Below are 18,449 nucleotides of genomic sequence, written 5' to 3' on the forward strand. Positions count from 1 at the left end.
CTTGCCTAGTTAAATAAAGGTTACATTTTAAAATGTGTATATATATATTCTAACCATGTGTATATATATATATATTCTAACCGTGTATATATATATATATATTCTAAAATAGGAACTCACTAACAAACAGCAACACAAAGAGTTATAAATCCAATACGGAGATGTATGTATAAACCACTTATGCAATTTTTGTTGTCTCTATAACAAATAACAAACAGCAAAAACATATACATGCCTCCCTCCTGTCTGTACCAGAGTCCTAGTTAGCTAGCAGTGTCTCCTCAGCCTCCCTCCTGTCTGTACCAGAGTCCTAGTTAGCTAGCAGTGTCTCCTCAGCCTCCCTCCTGTCTGTACCAGAGTCCTAGTTAGCTAGCAGTATCTCCTCAGCCTCTGTCCTGTATGTACCAGAGTCCTAGTTAGTTAGCAGTGTCTCCTCAGCCTCTGCCCTGTCTGTACCAGAGTCCTAGCTAGTTAGCAGTGTCTCCTCAGCCTCTGTCCTGTATGTACCAGAGTCCTAGTTAGCTACCAGTATCTCCCCAGCCTGTCCTGTCTGTACCAGAGTCCTAGTTAGCTACCAGTGTCTCCCCAGCCTCTGTCCTGTGTGTACCAGAGTCCTAGTTAGCTAGCAGTGTCTCCCCAGCCTCCATCCTGTATGTACCAGAGTCCTAGCTAGTTAGCTAACAGTGTCTCCCCAGCCTCCATCCTGTTTGTACTAGAGTCCTAGCTAGTTAGCTAGCAGTGTCTCCCCAGCCTCCATCCTGTATGTACCAGAGTCCTAGCTAGTTAGCTAGCAGTGTCTCCTCAGCCTCCATCCTGTATGTACCAGAGTCCTAGCTAGTTAGCTAGCAGTGTCTCCTCAGCCTCCATCCTGTATGTACCAGAGTCCTAGCTAGTTAGCTAGCAGTGTCTCCTCAGCCTCTATTCTGTATGTACCAGAGTCCTAGCTAGTTAGCTAGCAGTGTCTCCCCAGCCTCCATCCTGTATGTACCAGAGTCCTAGCTAGTTAGCTAGCAGTGTCTCCTCAGCCTCCATCCTGTATGTACCAGAGTCCTAGCTAGCAGTGTCTCCTCAGCCTCCATCCTGTATGTACCAGAGTCCTAGCTAGTTAGCTAGCAGTGTCTCCCCAGCCTCCATCCTGTATGTACCAGAGTCCTAGCTAGTTAGCTAGCAGTGTCTCCCCAGCCTCCATCCTGTATGTACCAGAGTCCTAGCTAGTTAGCTAACAGTGTCTCCCCAGCCTCCATCCTGTATGTACCAGAGTCCTAGCTAGTTAGCTAGCAGTGTCTCCCCAGCCTCCATCCTGTATGTACCAGAGTCCTAGCTAGTTAGCTAGCAGTGTCTCCTCAGCCTCTATTCTGTATGTACCAGAGTCCTAGCTAGTTAGCTAGCAGTGTCTCCTCAGCCTCCATCCTGTATGTACCAGAGTCCTAGTTAGTTAGCTAGCAGTGTCTCCCCAGCCTCCATCCTTCTCATTTCTCTTCATCCACCGCCTTCCTCCTCCCCTCAGGCAGAGAGACATTTGCTACACTGTCCCTTTAAATCTGGTCAGGCTGCGTTGGTATCAACGCGCATGCGCTGTAGAAACAGGAAGCGATCTTTGGCTGATGTGGACAATTTAACGGGTGAAATAATCTCCCGCTAAGTAACTAGCAACAGTCGAGCAAGCCGGTGTCAAAGAAATAAACATTTTTTTTCAACAATGGAGCGATGAAAATATGTAGCGTTTGAATTAAACAATTTTTTTAATTTGTAAGATCTGGAATAAAAATAAATAAGCGATCAACAATGATGTCGGAATGCGAACCAAACGAGACCGATCCGGTGGTGGCGGATGACATAGCCCCGGTAGCCGCCGCCGCTGCTGCTTCTACCACGGATCTCAACTTTCGGTCCCAGGAGCCACTGTCGACGTTGTTCGATAGGAACACAGTCGGGTCTGGGACAAACCCGGGGGTCGCGATTCGGATCTCGGGTTCGTGTGAAAGTGTTCTTACCGAATTGGAGACGGACGGTTCTGGGGAAGAGACTCTGTTGTTACCGTGTTTATCCGGAGGCACGTCGTCACCTCGGGGCGAGAGGCAGAAGAGGACGAGGCGGAACCGACGGAGTTCATCGTCGGATAAAGATAACCTTACCTCGCCAGGTAAACAGCCGGTGGTGACCGGAGGAGAATACAATAAGTCCTTCATGTTAGTAGCTTGCTAGACATGGCGTCTCTCTCTATTTTGTGCTTTTTTAACTATTTAAAGTGCAAAGCATACATATGGGTTGTATTTACAATGGTGTTTGTTCTTCACTGGTTGCCCTTTTCTTGTGGCAACAGGTCACAAATCTTACTGCTGTGACGGCTCACTGGTACTTCCCCAAAATCTTGCTACCCCAGTAGATATGGGAGATTCTTTGTGGATCTGTGTAATCTGAGGGAAATATGTGTCTCTAATATGGTCATACATTTGGCAGGAGGTTAGGAAGTGCATCTCAGTTTCCACCTCATTTTGGTGGGCAGTGAGCACATAGCCTGTCTTCTCTTGAGAGCCATGTCTGCCTACGGGGGACTTTCTCTTTTCCTTAAGTTTGGGTCAGTCACAGTGGACAGGTATTCTGCCGCTGTGTACTCTCTGTTTAGAGCCAAATAGCATTCTAGTTTGCTCCGTTTTTTTGTTTTAATTCTTTCCAATTACTTGACACATTATCGTTTTGTTTTCTTATGATTTCGTTGGGTCACTTTGTGTTGTTGTCCTGAGTCTCTACCCAGTTCTCTCTCTCTCTCTCCCCCCAGCTCTCCCTCTCTCTCTCCCCCCAGCTCTCCCTCTCTCTCTCCCCCCAGCTCTCTCTCCCCCCAGCTCTCTCTTCCTCCTCTCGCTGTCTGATGGGGATATATGAAGCTGTGTTGTTGTCCTGAGTCTCTACCCAGTTCTCTCTCTCTCTCTCCCCCCAGCTCTCCCTCTCTCTCTCCCCCCAGCTCTCCCTCTCTCTCTCCCCCCAGCTCTCTCTCCCCCCAGCTCTCTCTTCCTCCTCTCTCTGTCTGATGGGGATATATGAAGCTGTGTTGTTGATGTCATCAGTTGTTCTCCTTTGCTTTCTACATGGGGGAAAGGAAGTGTCATCTACTTAGACAGCTACACAGTGTGTGTGGCTGTGTGTGTGTGTGTGGGCCTCTCTCTCTCTGTGTGTGTGTGTGTGTGTGTTTAACCTCCACTATGGAGCCATGTTTCTCTTGACTTTGCACCTAGCTCACAGTGCGTCTGCCTCCCAAAACAACACCCTATTCCCTACATAGTGCACTACTTTTGACCCGAGCCCAATGTAGGGAATAGGGTGCTGTTTGGGAGGCACCCTCCACCAGAGTCAACCACAACCAAAGCAAACAAATGTTGCAGAGTTGAACTGATACCGCAGCTATAGATGCTGCTTTAGCTAGTTACATACACATGTACTGATCTCTCTTTCAATTCAATTTCACTTGCAATTTAAGGGCCTTTTTGTGTGTGTGTGGGGGGGGGGGGGGGGGGGGTCATGGGAAACATATGTTAACATATAACATTATATATAACCAAAACAAGTGAAAGAGATAATAAACAAACGTGAAATAAACAATAACAAATGAACTGTAAACATTACACATACAGACTTTCCAAAATAATAAAGACATTTTTAAAATGTTATATTATGTTTATATATACAGCGTTGTAATGATGTGCGACTAGATTCAAGTACAAAAGGGAAATCAACATAAATAATAAATAAACATAAATATGGGGTTGTATTTACAATGGTGTTTGTTCTTCACTGGTTGCCCTTTTCTCGTGGCAACAGGTCACAGATCTTACTGCTGTGATGTCACACTGTGGTATTTCACCCAGTTAGATATGGGAGTTGATCAAAATTGCGTTTGTTTTCGAATTCTTTGTGGTTCTGTGTAATCCGAGGGACATATGTGTCTCTAATATGGTCATAGATTTGGCAAGAGGTTAGGAAGTGCAGCTCAGTTTTTTTTTACCTCGGGCTATGTGCACACTGCCCACAAAATGTCTTCTCTTGAGAGTCAGGTCTGCCTACAACGGCCTTTCTCAATAGCAAGGCTATGCTCACTGTGTCTCTCTGTCTCTCTGTTTCTCTCTCCATGTCTCAGCCTCTCTCGCTCTCGCTGTGTCTCTCTGTCTCTCTGTTTCTCTCTCCATGTCTCAGCCTCTCTCGCTCTCGCTGTGTCTCTCTGTTTCTCTCTCCATGTCTCAGCCTCTCTCGCTCTCGCTGTGTCTCTCTGTTTCTCTCTCCATGTCTCAGCCTCTCTCGCTCTCGCTGTGTCTCTCTCAATTCATTTTAAGGGTTTTATATTGCCATGGGAAACCTATGTTAACATTGCCAAAGCAAGTGACCTAGATATTAAGCAAAAGTGAAATAAGCAATAAAAAATGTCCAGAAAACATTACTCTCTCTCTCTCTGTCTATCTCTGTGGAGAGGGCATGTTAAAATATACATTTGTAATAGGAAACATGTTTATTTTGTTTTAATGTAATGACGATGGCCCATTTTAAAGAGAAACAATTCAAAAATCTCTCTCTCTCTCTCTCTCTCACTCCTCCATTCAGGTAACAGTAGTGGAGACTTTAACCATTTCCCCGGTGACCCAGAGTTTGGTGACATCATTCAGAGGGCGGAGCAGGCCATCGAGGGCGGAGTCTTCCCAGAGAGAATCTCTCAGGGTTCTAGCGGGAGTTACTTCGTTAAAGACTCCAAAGGGGTGAGGAAAGGGGGAGTGGGGGGTGGAAGGTATGGAGGAGGAGGAGGGGTGGAAGGTATAGGGGGGGGTGGAAGGTATGGAGGAGGAGGGGTGGAAGGTATAGGGGAGGGGGGGTGGGGGAGGAGGGGTGGGAGGTATAGGGGAGGTGATTAGGAAGGTGTGGAGGAGGAGGGGTAGAAGGTATATGGGAGGGGGGTGGGGGAGGTGAGGTGGAAGGTATGGAGGAGGAGGGGTGGAAGGTATGGAGGAGGAGGGGTGGAAGGTATAGGGGTGGAGGAGGAGGGGTGGAAGGTATGGAGGAGGAGGGTTGGAAGGTATAGGGGTGGGGGAGGTGAGGTGGAAGGTATGGAGGAGGAGGGGTGGAAGGTATAGGGGTGGGGGAGGTGAGGTGGAAGGTATGGGGGGAGGGGGTATTTTTTCAAAGACCATGGAGGGGGAGGTGGGGGGGGCGGTGAGAGTCATCCCTCATCACTACTAGCTAGGCTTTGTTCTAACAGTCACTAACCTTTTTAAACAACAAACCATTTCCTGTTCTTTATGTCCAGGAAGTCCTTCTGGTTTTTCTGAGCCACTGTGGTTTAACCTCTGCATTATCTACGTGAACAAGTCATTGTTTCATGGGTTAATTTTAATCTTGTAGGCTTCACAGCTAACAGCTGAGTTCTAGTATAGGCCTACAGATGGAGAGAAACATTTAAAGTAGATGAACATGTTGATGGGAAGGAAGCCAGCTTCAGGGAGTTCCTATAACAACGGAGTTGAACCCACTCCTAGCAGAGACTGGCGCGTCTGGTAACCTGCTGGAGTTGAACCCACTCCTAGCAGAGACTGGCGCGTCTGGTAACCTGCTGGAGTTGAACCCACTCCTAGCAGAGACTGGCGCGTCTGGTAACCTGCTGGAGTTGAACCCACTCCTAGCAGAGACTGGCGCGTCTGGTAACCTGCTGGAGTTGAACCCACTTCTAGCAGAGACTGGCGCGTCTGGTAACCTGCTGGAGTTGAACCAACTCCTAGCAGAGACTGGTGCGTCTGGTAACCTGCTGGAGTTGAACCCACTCCTAGCAGAGACTGGTGCGTCTGGTAACCTGCTGGAGTTGAACCCACTCCTAGCAGAGACTGGCGCGTCTGGTAACCTGCTGGAGTTGAACCCACTCCTAGCAGAGACTGGCGCGTCTGGTAACCTGCTGGAGTTGAACCCACTCCTAGCAGAGACTGGCGCGTCTGGTAACCTGCTGGAGTTGAACCCACTCCTAGCAGAGACTGGCGCGTCTGGTAACCTGCTGGAGTTGAACCCACTCCTAGCAGAGACTGGCGCGTCTAGGGTCTAGGCTGGGTTACTGTAAATCTCTTCCATTAAGGTCCGGGCTGGGTTACTGTAAAGCTCTTCCATTAGGGTCTAGGCTGGGTTACTGTAAAACTCTTCCATTAGGGTCTAGGCCGGGTTACTGTAAATCTCTTCCATTCGTGTCTAGGCTGGGTTACTGTTAATCTCTTCCATTAGGGTCTAGGCTGGGTTACTGTAGAGCTCTTTCATTCGGGTCTAGGCTGGGTTACTGTAAAGCTCTTTCATTAGGGTCTAGGCTGGGTTACTGTAAAGCTCTTTCATTAGGGTCTAGACTGGGTTACTGTAAAGCTCTTCCATTAGGGTCTAGGCCGGGTTACTGTAAAGCTCTTCCATTAGGGTCTAGGCTGGGTTACTGTAAAGCTCTTTCATTAGGGTCTAGTCTGGGTTACTGTAAATCTCTTTCATTAGGGTCTAGTCTGGGTTACTGTAAATCTCTTTCATTAGGGTCTAGACTGGGTTACTGTAAAGCTCTTTCATTAGGGTCTAGTCTGGGTTACTGTAAATCTCTTTCATTAGGGTCTAGGCTGGGTTACTGTAAATCTCTTCCATTAGGGTCTAGTCCGGGTTACTGTAAATCTCTCTGTGATAACTGCTGATGGTCCGGGTTACTGTAAATCTCTCTGTGATAACTTTTGATGGTCCGGGTTACTGTAAATCTCTCTGTGATAACTGCTGATGGTCCGGGTTACTGTAAATCTCTCTGTGATAACTGCTGATGGTCCGGGTTACTGTAAATCTCTCTGTGATAACTGCTGATGGTCCGGGTTACTGTAAATCTCTCTGTGATAACTGCTGATGGTCCGGGTTACTGTAAATCTCTCTGTGATAACTGCTGATGGTCCGGGTTACTGTAAATCTCTCTGTGATAACTGCTGATGGTCCGGGTTACTGTAAATCTCTCTGTGATAACTGCTGATGGTCCGGGTTACTGTAAATCTCTCTGTGATAACTGCTGATGGTGTCAGGGCTTTATTAAATACTGTTGATTCCCCTTTTTTCCCCATCCAGAAAATTCTCGGTGTTTTCAAACCAAAGTCTGAAGAGCCTTACGGTCACCTCAACCCTAAATGGACCAAATACTTTCACAAGGTATCACTGTTGTCTGGTCTGTTACTCTCTCTGTCTTTCACTGATCTCTAGTCTGTTACTATCGCTGTCTTTCACTGTTGTCTGGTCTGTTACTCTCTCTCTTTCACTGTTCTCCGGTCTGTTACTATCTCTCTCTTTCACTGATCTCTGGTCTGTTACTATCTCTGTCTTTATTTCTGTCTCTCTCCTCGTCTGTCCCTAGGTCTCACTATGTTCTGGTCTGTTTCTATCGCTGTCTGTTACTGTTGTCTCTCCCTCTTCCTCCCTCCTCTTCCTCTCTCCTCTTCCTCTCCTCGTCTGTCCCTAGGTCTCACTATGTTCTGGTCTGTTTCTATCTCTGTCTGTTACTGTTCTCTCTCCCTCCCTCTTCCTCTCTCCTCTTCCTCTCTCCTCATCTGTCCCTATGTCCTATTTCCCCCTCTCCTCCCCTCTCATCTTCCCCTCTCATCTTCCCCTCTCATCTTCCTCTCTCCTCGTCTGTCCCTAGGTCTCACTATGCTCTGGTCTGTTTCTATCTCTGTCTTTATCTCTGTGTCTCTCCTCTTCCTCTCTCCTCATCTGTCCCTATGTCCTATTTCCCTCTCTCTCCCCTCCTCTTCCTCTCTCCTCTCTCCTCCTCCCCTCTCCTCTTCCTCTCTCCTCCTCCCCTCTCCTCTTTCTCTCTCCTCATCCCCTCTCCTCTCTCCTCATCCCCTCTCCTCATCCCCTCTCCGCTCTCCTCATCCCCTCTCCTCTTCCTCTCCTCCATTTCTCTCTCTATTTTTACATCAATTTTAACAGTTAATTTAACTCTCCCCACCCTCTACCCTTCCTCCCTCTGTCCTCTCTCCTCCTCCTCCCTCTGTCCTCCCCCTGCCCACCCCCCCTCCTCCTCCTCCTCCTCTGTTTCTCTGTGTAGCTGTGCTGTCCATGTTGTTTTGGCCGTGGCTGCCTGATCCCCAACCAGGGCTATCTCTCAGAGGTTGCTGCCTCCCTCGTTGATACCAGGCTAGGACTGGGGGTGGTCCCTAAAACCAAGGTGAGGTGGGAGGAGGGGTGGGGGGGAAGGGAAGGGAAGGAGTGTATCTAGTCAGTGATGATAACAGGCTGTGTGTCTAGTCAGTGATGATAACAGGCTGTGTGTCTAGTCAGTGATGATAACAGGCTGTGTGTCTAGTCAGTGATAATAACAGGCTGTGTATCTAGTCAGTGATAATAACAGGCTGTGTGTCTAGTCAGTGATAATAACAGGCTGTGTATCTAGTCAGTGATAATAACAGGCTGTGTGTCTAGTCAGTGATAATAACAGGCTGTGTGTCTAGTCAGTGATAATAACAGGCTGTGTGTCTTCCAGGCTGTGTATCTAGTCAGTGATAATAACAGGCTGTGTGTCTAGTCAGTGATAATAACAGGCTGTGTATCTAGTCAGTGATAATAACAGGCTGTGATAATAACAGGCTGTGTGTCTAGTCAGTGATAATAACAGGCTGTGTGTCTAGTCAGTGATAATAACAGGCTGTGTGTCTTCCAGGCTGTGTGTCTAATCAGTGATAATAACAGGCTGTGTGTCTAGTCAGTGATAATAACAGGCTGTGTGTCTAGTCAGTGATAATAACAGGCTGTGTATCTAGTCAGTGATAATAACAGGCTGTGTGTCTAGTCAGTGATAATAACAGGCTGTGTGTCTTCCAGGCTGTGTATCTAGTCAGTGATAATAACAGGCTGTGTGTCTAGTCAGTGATAATAACAGGCTGTGTATCTAGTCAGTGATAATAACAGGCTGTGATAATAACAGGCTGTGTGTCTAGTCAGTGATAATAACAGGCTGTGTGTCTAGTCAGTGATAATAACAGGCTGTGTGTCTTCCAGGCTGTGTGTCTAGTCAGTGATAATAACAGGCTGTGTGTCTAGTCAGTGATAATAACAGGCTGTGTGTCTAGTCAGTGATAATAACAGGCTGTGTATCTAGTCAGTGATAATAACAGGCTGTGTGTCTAGTCAGTGATAATAACAGGCTGTGTGTCTTCCAGGCTGTGTGTCTTCCAGGCTGTGTATCTAGTCAGTGATAATAACAGGCTGTGTATCTAGTCAGTGATAATAACAGGCTGTGTGTCTAGTCAGTGATAATAACAGGCTGTGTATCTAGTCAGTGATAATAACAGGCTGTGTGTCTAGTCAGTGATAATAACAGGCTGTGTGTCTAGTCAGTGATAATAACAGGCTGTGTGTCTAGTCAGTGATAATAACAGGCTGTGTATCTAGTCAGTGATAATAACAGGCTGTGTGTCTTCCAGGCTGTGTATCTAGTCAGTGATAATAACAGGCTGTGTGTCTTCCAGGCTGTGTGTCTAGTCAGTGATAATAACAGGCTGTGTGTCTAGTCAGTGATAATAACAGGCTGTGTGTCTAGTCAGTGATAATAACAGGCTGTGTGTCTAGTCAGTGATAATAACAGGCTGTGTGTCTAGTCAGTGATAATAACAGGCTGTGTGTCTTCCAGGCTGTGTGTCTAGTCGGTGATAATAACAGGCTGTGTGTCTAGTCAGTGATAATAACAGGCTGTGTGTCTAGTCAGTGATGATAACAGGCTGTGTGTCTAGTCAGTGATAATAACAGGCTGTGTGTCTAGTCAGTGATAATAACAGGCTGTGTATCTAGTCAGTGATAATAACAGGCTGTGTGTCTTCCAGGCTGTGTGTCTAGTCAGTGATAATAACAGGCTGTGTGTCTAGTCAGTGATAATAACAGGCTGTGTGTCTAGTCAGTGATAATAACAGGCTGTGTGTCTAGTCAGTGATAATAACAGGCTGTGTGTCTAGTCAGTGATAATAACAGGCTGTGTGTCTTCCAGGCTGTGTGTCTAGTCGGTGATAATAACAGGCTGTGTGTCTAGTCAGTGATAATAACAGGCTGTGTGTCTAGTCAGTGATAATAACAGGCTGTGTATCTAGTCAGTGATAATAACAGGCTGTGTGTCTTCCAGGCTGTGTGTCTAGTCAGTGATAATAACAGGCTGTGTATCTAGTCAGTGATAATAACAGGCTGTGTATCTAGTCAGTGATAATAACAGGCTGTGTGTCTAGTCAGTAATAATAACAGGCTGTGTGTCTAGTCAGTGATAATAACAGGCTGTGATAATAACAGGCTGTGTGTCTAGTCAGTGATAATAACAGGCTGTGTGTCTAGTCAGTGATAATAACAGGCTGTGTGTCTAGTCAGTGATAATAACAGGCTGTGTATCTAGTCAGTGATAATAACAGGCTGTGTGTCTTCCAGGCTGTGTGTCTTCCAGGCTGTGTGTCTAGTCAGTGATAATAACAGGCTGTGTGTCTAGTCGGTGATAATAACAGGCTGTGTGTCTAGTCAGTGATAATAACAGGCTGTGTGTCTAGTCAGTGATAATAACAGGCTGTGTATCTAGTCAGTGATAATAACAGGCTGTGTATCTAGTCAGTGATAATAACAGGCTGTGTGTCTAGTCAGTGATAATAACAGGCTGTGTGTCTAGTCAGTGATAATAACAGGCTGTGTGTCTAGTCAGTGATAATAACAGGCTGTGTGTCTAGTCAGTGATAATAACAGGCTGTGTATCTAGTCAGTGATAATAACAGGCTGTGTATCTAGTCAGTGATAATAACAGGCTGTGTGTCTAGTCAGTGATAATAACAGGCTGTGTATCTAGTCAGTGATAATAACAGGCTGTGTGTCTTCCAGGCTGTGTATCTAGTCAGTGATAATAACAGGCTGTGTATCTAGTCAGTGATAATAACAGGCTGTGTATCTAGTCAGTGATAATAACAGGCTGTGTATCTAGTCAGTGATAATAACAGGCTGTGTGTCTAGTCAGTGATAATAACAGGCTGTGTATCTAGTCAGTGATAATAACAGGCTGTGTATCTAGTCAGTGATAATAACAGGCTGTGTGTCTTCCAGGCTGTGTATCTAGTCAGTGATAATAACAGGCTGTGTATCTAGTCAGTGATAATAACAGGCTGTGTATCTAGTCAGTGATAATAACAGGCTGTGTGTCTTCCAGGCTGTGTATCTAGTCAGTGATAATAACAGGCTGTGTGTCTTCCAGGCTGTGTGTCTAGTCAGTGATAATAACAGGCTGTGTATCTAGTCAGTGATAATAACAGGCTGTGTGTCTAGTCAGTGATAATAACAGGCTGTGTGTCTTCCAGGCTGTGTATCTAGTCAGTGAGACATTTCACTACAACACTATCGACAGGGCGAAGTAATAACAGGCTGTGTATCTAGTCAGTGATAATAACAGGCTGTGTGTCTTCCAGGCTGTGTATCTAGTCAGTGATAATAACAGGCTGTGTGTCTTCCAGGCTGTGTGTCTATTCAGTGATAATAACAGGCTGTGTATCTAGTCAGTGATAATAACAGGCTGTGTGTCTAGTCAGTGATAATAACAGGCTGTGTGTCTTCCAGGCTGTGTATCTAGTCAGTGAGACATTTCACTACAACACTATCGACAGTGCGAAGTAATAACAGGCTGTGTGTCTTCCAGGCTGTGTATCTAGTCAGTGAGACATTTCACTACAACACTATCGACAGGGCGAAGTAATAACAGGCTGTATGTCTTCCAGGCTGTGTATCTAGTCAGTGAGACATTTCACTACAACACTATCGACAGGGCGAAGTAATAACAGGCTGTGTGTCTTCCAGGCTGTGTATCTAGTCAGTGAGACATTTCACTACAACACTATCGACAGGGCGAAGTAATAACAGGCTGTGTGTCTTCCAGGCTGTGTATCTAGTCAGTGATAATAACAGGCTGTGTGTCTAGTCAGTGATGATAACAGGCTGTGTATCTAGTCAGTGATAATAACAGGCTGTGTGTCTTCCAGGCTGTGTATCTAGTCAGTGAGACATTTCACTACAACACTATCGACAGGGCGAAGTCCAGAGGGAAGAAATACGCCCTGGAGATGGTTCCCAAAGTAGGACGACACTTCCACAGAGTGGGACTGCCCCCCAAGGTACCCTGACCCCTGACCCCTGACCCTACCAGTCTTATTCCTGACCCTATGTCTTAGCCCCCCAAGGTACCCTGACCCCTGACCCCTGACCCTACCAGTCTTATTCCTGACCCTATGTCTTAGCCCCCCAAGGTACCCTGACCCTATCTCTTAGCCCCCCAAGGTACCCTGACCCTATGTCTTAGCCCCCCAAGGTACCCTGACCCTATGTCTTAGCCCCCCAAGGTACCCTGACCCTATGTCTTAGCCCCCCAAGGTACCCTGACCCTATGTCTTAGCCCCCCAAGGTACCCTGACCCTTGACCCTATGTCTTAACCCCCCAAGGTACCCTGACCCCTGACCCTATGTCTTAACCCCCCAAGGTACCCTGACCCTTGACCCTATGTCTTAACCCCCCAAGGTACCCTGACCCCTGACCCTATGTCTTAACCCCCCAAGGTACCCTGACCCCTGACCCTATGTCTTAACCCCCCAAGGTACCCTGACCCTACGTCTTAGCCCCCCAAGGTACCCTGACCCCTGACCCTATGTCTTAACCCCCCAAGGTACCCTGACCCTACGTCTTAGCCCCCCAAGGTACTCTGACCCCTGACCCTATATCTTAGCCCCCCAAGGTACCCTGACCCCTGACCCTACGTCTTAGCCCCCCAAGGTACCCTGACCCCTGACCCTATGTCTTAACCCCCCAAGGTACCCTGACCCTACGTCTTAGCCCCCCAAGGTACTCTGACCCCTGACCCTATATCTTAGCCCCCCAAGGTACCCTGACCCCTGACCCTATCTCTTAGCCCCCCAAGTTACCCTGACCCCTAACCACTGACCCTACCAGTCTTATTCCTGACCCCTAACCCTATGTCTAAACCCACCAAGGTGTCCTAACCCCTGACCCCTAACCCTGTCTAAACCCACCAAGGTGTCCTAACCCCTGACCCCTAACCCTGTCTAAACCCACCAAGGTGTCCTAACCCCTGACCCCTAACCCTATGTCTAAACCCACCAAGGTGTCCTAACCCCTGACCCCTAACCCTATGTCTAAACCCACCAAGGTGTCCTAACCCCTGACCCCTAACCCTATGTCTTAACCCCCCAAGGTGTCCTGACCTGTGTGTGTGTGTGTGTGTCTTTGTGTGTTTGTGTGTGTGTGAGTGTTTTTGCATCTTTCTGTCTGTGGGTGTGTGTGCGTGTGTGTGTGTGCGTGTGTTTTTGCATCTTTCTGTCTGTGGGTGTGTCAGCTTGGTTCGTTCCAGCTGTTCGTGGAAGGGTACCATGAGGCTGACTATTGGTTGAGACGTTTTGAGGCGGAGCCTCTCCCAGAGAACATCAGGAAACAGCTCCAGTCTCAGTTTGAGAGGCTCGTCATTCTGGACTACGTCATCAGAAACACAGGTGTGTGTGTGTGTGTGTGTGTGTGTGTGTGCGTGCGCTCACACGAAGCAGTATCTGTAGTGTTTAGACTTTTCCTGGTGACTTCCTTTCACAGTGCACGGTACACACACACCACATACACACAGTGCACGGTTCACACACAGCTTGCACACATGGGGGGGGGGGGGGGCTGTAAAATCTGCGATACGGAGAACGGATTTCAATAATGTATTGAACTCAGTAGGATATCAAATACACTAAAAAATATAAACACAACATGTTAAATGTTGGTCCAATGTTTCATGAGCTGAAATAGAAACATTTCTAGAAATGTTCTATAAAGATTATTTCTCTCAAATTTAGTGTAAATTTTTTTTTTGACATCCCTGTTAGTGAACATTTCTCCTTTGTCGAGATAATCCGTTCACCTGACAGGTGTGGCATATCAAGAAGCTGATTAAACAGCATAATTATTACACAGGAGCACCTTGTGCTGGGGGGGGGGACTAAAAGCCCACTTTAAAATGTGCAGTTTTGTCACACAACACAACGCCACAGATGTTTCAGGTTTAGAGGGAGAGTGTAATTGACATGCTGACTGCAGGGAATGTCCACCAGAGCTGTTGCCAGAGAATTGAATGTTCATTTCTCTACCATAAGCCGACCTCCAACGTCGTTTTTTAAAAATTTATTTGGCAGTATGTCCAAACGGCCTCACAACCGCAGATCACGCATCTGAATTACTGGGCGTCTGAATTACAGGGCGTCTGAATTACAGGGCGTCTACGTCTGAATTACAGGGCGTCTGAATTACAGGGCGTCTATGTCTGAATTACAGGACGTCTGAATTACAGGGCATCTGAATTACAGGGCATCTACATCTGAATTACAGGGCATCTGAATTACAGGGCATCTACATCTGAATTACAGGGCATCTGAATTACAGGGCATCTACATCTGAATTACAGGGCATCTGAATTACAGGGCGTCCACATCTGAATTACATGGCGTCTACATCTGAATTACAGGGCATCTACATCTGAATTACAGGGCGTCTACATCTGAATTACAGGGCATCTACATCTGAATTACAGGGCATCTGAATTACAGGGCATCTACATCTGAATTACAGGGCATCTGAATTACAGGGCGTCTACATCTGAATTACAGGGCGTCTACATCTGAATTACAGGGCGTCTACATCTGAATTACAGGGCATCTACATCTGAATTACAGGGCGTCTACATCTGAATTACAGGGCATCTACATCTGAATTACAGGGCATCTGAATTACAGGGCATCTACATCTGAATTACAGGGCATCTACATCTGAATTACAGGGCGTCTACATCTGAATTACAGGGCATCTACATCTGAATTACAGGGCGTCTACATCTGAATTACAGGGCATCTACATCTGAATTACAGGGCATCTGAATTACAGGGCATCTACATCTGAATTACAGGGCATCTACATCTGAATTACAGGGCGTCTACATCTGAATTACAGGGCATCTACATCTGAATTACAGGGCATCTGAATTACAGGGCATCTACATCTGAATTACAGGGCATCTGAATTACAGGGTGTCTACATCTGAATTACAGGGCATCTGAATTACAGGGCATCTGAATTACAGGGCATCTGAATTACAGGGCATCTGAATTACAGGGCGTCTACGTCTGAATTACAGGGCGTCTGAATTACAGGGCGTCTACGTCTGAATTACAGGGCGTCTGAATTACAGGGCGTCTACGTCTGAATTACAGGACGTCTGAATTACAGGGCGTCTACGTCTGAATTACAGGGCGTCTGAATTACAGGGCGTCTACGTCTGAATTACAGGGCGTCAGAATTACAGGGCGTCTACGTCTGAATTACAGGGCGTCTGAATTACAGGGCGTCTACATCTGAATTACAGGGCGTCTGAATTACAGGGCATCTACATCTGAATTACAGGGCATCTGAATTACAGGGCATCTACATCTGAATTACAGGGCATCTGAATTACAGGGCATCTACATCTGAATTACAGGGCATATACATCTGAATTACAGGGCATATACATCTGAATTACAGGGCGTCTACATCTGAATTACAGGGCGTCTACATCTGAATTACAGGGCGTCGACATCTGAATTACAGGACGTCTGAATTACAGGGCATCTGAATTACAGGGCATCTGAATTACAGGGCATCTGAATTACAGGGCATCTACATCTGAATTACAGGGCATCTGAATTACAGGGCATCTACATCTGAATTACAGGGCATCTGAATTACAGGGCATCTACATCTGAATTACAGGGCATCTGAATTACAGGGCATCTGCATCTGAATTTCAAGGCATCTACATCTGAATTACAGGGCGTCTACATCTGATTTACAGGGCATCTGAATTACAGGGCATCTACATCTGAATTACAGGGCATCTGCATCTGAATTACAGGGCGTCTACATCTGAATTACAGGGCATCTGAATTACAGGGCGTCTACATCTGATTTACAGGGCATCTGAATTACAGGGCATCTGAATTACAGGGCATCTACATCTGAATTACAGGGCATCTGCATCTGAATTACAGTGCATCTACATCTGAATTACAGGGCATCTACATCTGAATTACAGGGCATCTGAATTACAGGTCATCTGAATTACAGGGCATCTACATCTGAATTACAGGGCATCTGCATCTGAATTACAGGGCATCTACATCTGAATTACAGGGCGTCTACATCTGATTTACAGGGCATCTGAATTACAGGGCATCTGCATCTGAATTTCAAGGCATCTACATCTGAATTACAGGGCGTCTACATCTGATTTACAGGGCATCTGAATTACAGGGCATCTACATCTGAATTACAGGGCATCTGCATCTGAATTACAGGGCGTCTACATCTGAATTACAGGGCATCTGAATTACAGGGCATCTGAATTACAGGGCATCTACATCTGAATTACAGGGCTTCTGCATCTGAATTACAGGGCGTCTACATCTGATTTACAGGGCATCTGAATTACAGGGCATCTGAATTACAGGGCATCTGAATTACAGGGCATCTACATCTCAATTACAGGGCATCTGCATCTGATTTACAGGGCATCTACATCTGAATTACAGGGCGTCTACATCTGATTTACAGGGCATCTGAATTACAGGGCATCTACATCTGAATTACAGGGCTTCTGCATCTGAATTACAGGGCGTTTACATCTGATTTACAGGGCATCTGCATTACAGGGCATCTGAATTACAGGGCATCTGAATTACAGGGCATCTACATCTCAATTACAGGGCATCTGCATCTGAATGACAGGGCATCTGAATTGCAGGGCATCTACATCTGAATTACAGGGCTTCTGCATCTGAATTACAGGGCGTCTACATCTGATTTACAGGGCATCTGAATTACAGGGCATCTGAATTACAGGGCATCTGAATTACAGGGCATCTACATCTCAATTACAGGGCATCTGCATCTGAATTACAGGGCGTCTACATCTGATTTACAGGGCATCTGAATTACAGGGCATCTGAATTACAGGGCATCTGCATCTGAATTACAGTGCATCTACATCTGAATTACAGGGCATCTACATCTGAATTACAGGGCATCTGAATTACAGGTCATCTGAATTACAGGGCATCTACATCTGAATTACAGGGCATCTGCATCTGAATTACAGGGCATCTACATCTGAATTACAGGGCGTCTACATCTGATTTACAGGGCATCTGAATTACAGGGCATCTGCATCTGAATTACAGGGCATCTACAACCCGAAAATAAAACTTTCTTATATAAAATGTTTTCCCCTAGACAACAAAAAAATTGTCTCCTGTTGTAGTTTTAAGTATTAAAGTGTGATTTTTGAGAGTGAAAACTTGGAGAGAAAAAAAAACTGTAGAAACAAAATGGAGAAAACAGAATGGAATCAGGCCAAAAATAAAACAGATTTTATAGGGACACACTGTTAATTCCCTGGAACATCTCCCTATAGCTTTACATTGTGTTCTCATCCTATGCAGAGTCTAACCCGTTCACCCTTCCTCTCCGTTCTCTCTCTTCTCCTTCTCCCTCCCTCTTTCTCTCCTTCAGACCGAGGGAATGACAACTGGTTGATCAAGTATGAGAAGCCAGGGGAAGGAGAGGGAGAGAAGGTGAGCTGTGTGTGTGTGGACTGCAGTCCATAGATCATGTGTGTTTTGAAAGGAGTGACACGTGGACTGTGTACTCTGTACCATGACTCATACTTATAACACACTACAGTATGATTTAATACTGTCTCAGAGGACTAGTTACCATTCAGCACTCTACAGTATGATATCAGACTGTCTCAGAGGACTAGTTACCATTCAGTATGATATCAGACTGTCTCAAAGGACTAGTTACCATTCAGTATGATATCAGACTGTCTCAGAGGACTAGTTACCATTTAACACTCTACAGTATGATATCAGACTGTCTCAGAGGACTAGTTACCATTCAGTATGATATCAGACGGTCTCAGAGGACTAGTTACCATTCAGTATGATATAGGACTGTCTCAGAGGACTAGTTACCATTCAGTATGATATCAGACTGTCTCAGAGGACTAGTTACCATTCAGTATGATATCAGACAGGCTCAGGGGACTAGTTACCATTCAGTATGATATCAGACTGTCTCAAAGGACAAGTTACCATTCAGTATGATATCAGACTGTCTCAGAGGACTAGTTACCATTCAGTATGATATCAGACTGTCTCAGAGGACTAGTTACCATTCAGTATGATATAGGACTGTCTCAGAGGACTAGTTACCATTCAGTATGATATCAGACTGTCTCAGAGGACTAGTTACCATTCAGTATGATATCAGACAGGCTCAGAGGACTAGTTACCATTCAGTATGATATAGGACTGTCTCAGAGGACTAGTTACCATTCAGT

The 18,449-nt window shown here is 46.0% G+C and overlaps 1 protein-coding gene across 5 annotated transcripts in view; it reads left to right on the top strand.

Annotated features, from left to right (window-relative positions):
- The first annotated feature begins 1,580 nt into the window (after window positions 1-1,580).
- LOC149974660 (phosphatidylinositol 4-kinase type 2-beta-like) overlaps window positions 1,581-18,449 on the top strand; it is a 21,130-nt gene continuing 4,261 nt past the window's right edge. Inside the window, exons 1-7 of one of the 5 annotated variants that reach the window (XM_090209865.1) lie at window positions 1,581-2,143; window positions 4,591-4,742; window positions 7,096-7,176; window positions 8,075-8,194; window positions 12,015-12,146; window positions 13,380-13,533; window positions 17,618-17,679. In XM_090209865.1, coding sequence (XP_090065991.1) covers window positions 1,786-2,143; window positions 4,591-4,742; window positions 7,096-7,176; window positions 8,075-8,194; window positions 12,015-12,146; window positions 13,380-13,533; window positions 17,618-17,679 — 1,059 coding nt within the window. In that variant the 5' untranslated portion in view covers window positions 1,581-1,785. Of the gene's footprint in view, window positions 2,144-4,590; window positions 4,743-7,095; window positions 7,177-8,074; window positions 8,195-8,348; window positions 8,406-11,339; window positions 11,462-12,014; window positions 12,147-13,379; window positions 13,534-17,617; window positions 17,680-18,449 lie in introns of those variants that run through there. The other 4 variants (XM_090209868.1, XR_016488721.1, XM_090209866.1 and 1 more) reach the window with 4 other exon arrangements.

The sequence above is a fragment of the Oncorhynchus mykiss genome, chromosome 19 (assembly GCF_057628025.1).
Source record: "Oncorhynchus mykiss isolate SJ-2025 chromosome 19, ASM5762802v1, whole genome shotgun sequence".
In the NCBI taxonomy this organism is placed as follows: domain Eukaryota; kingdom Metazoa; phylum Chordata; class Actinopteri; order Salmoniformes; family Salmonidae; genus Oncorhynchus; species Oncorhynchus mykiss.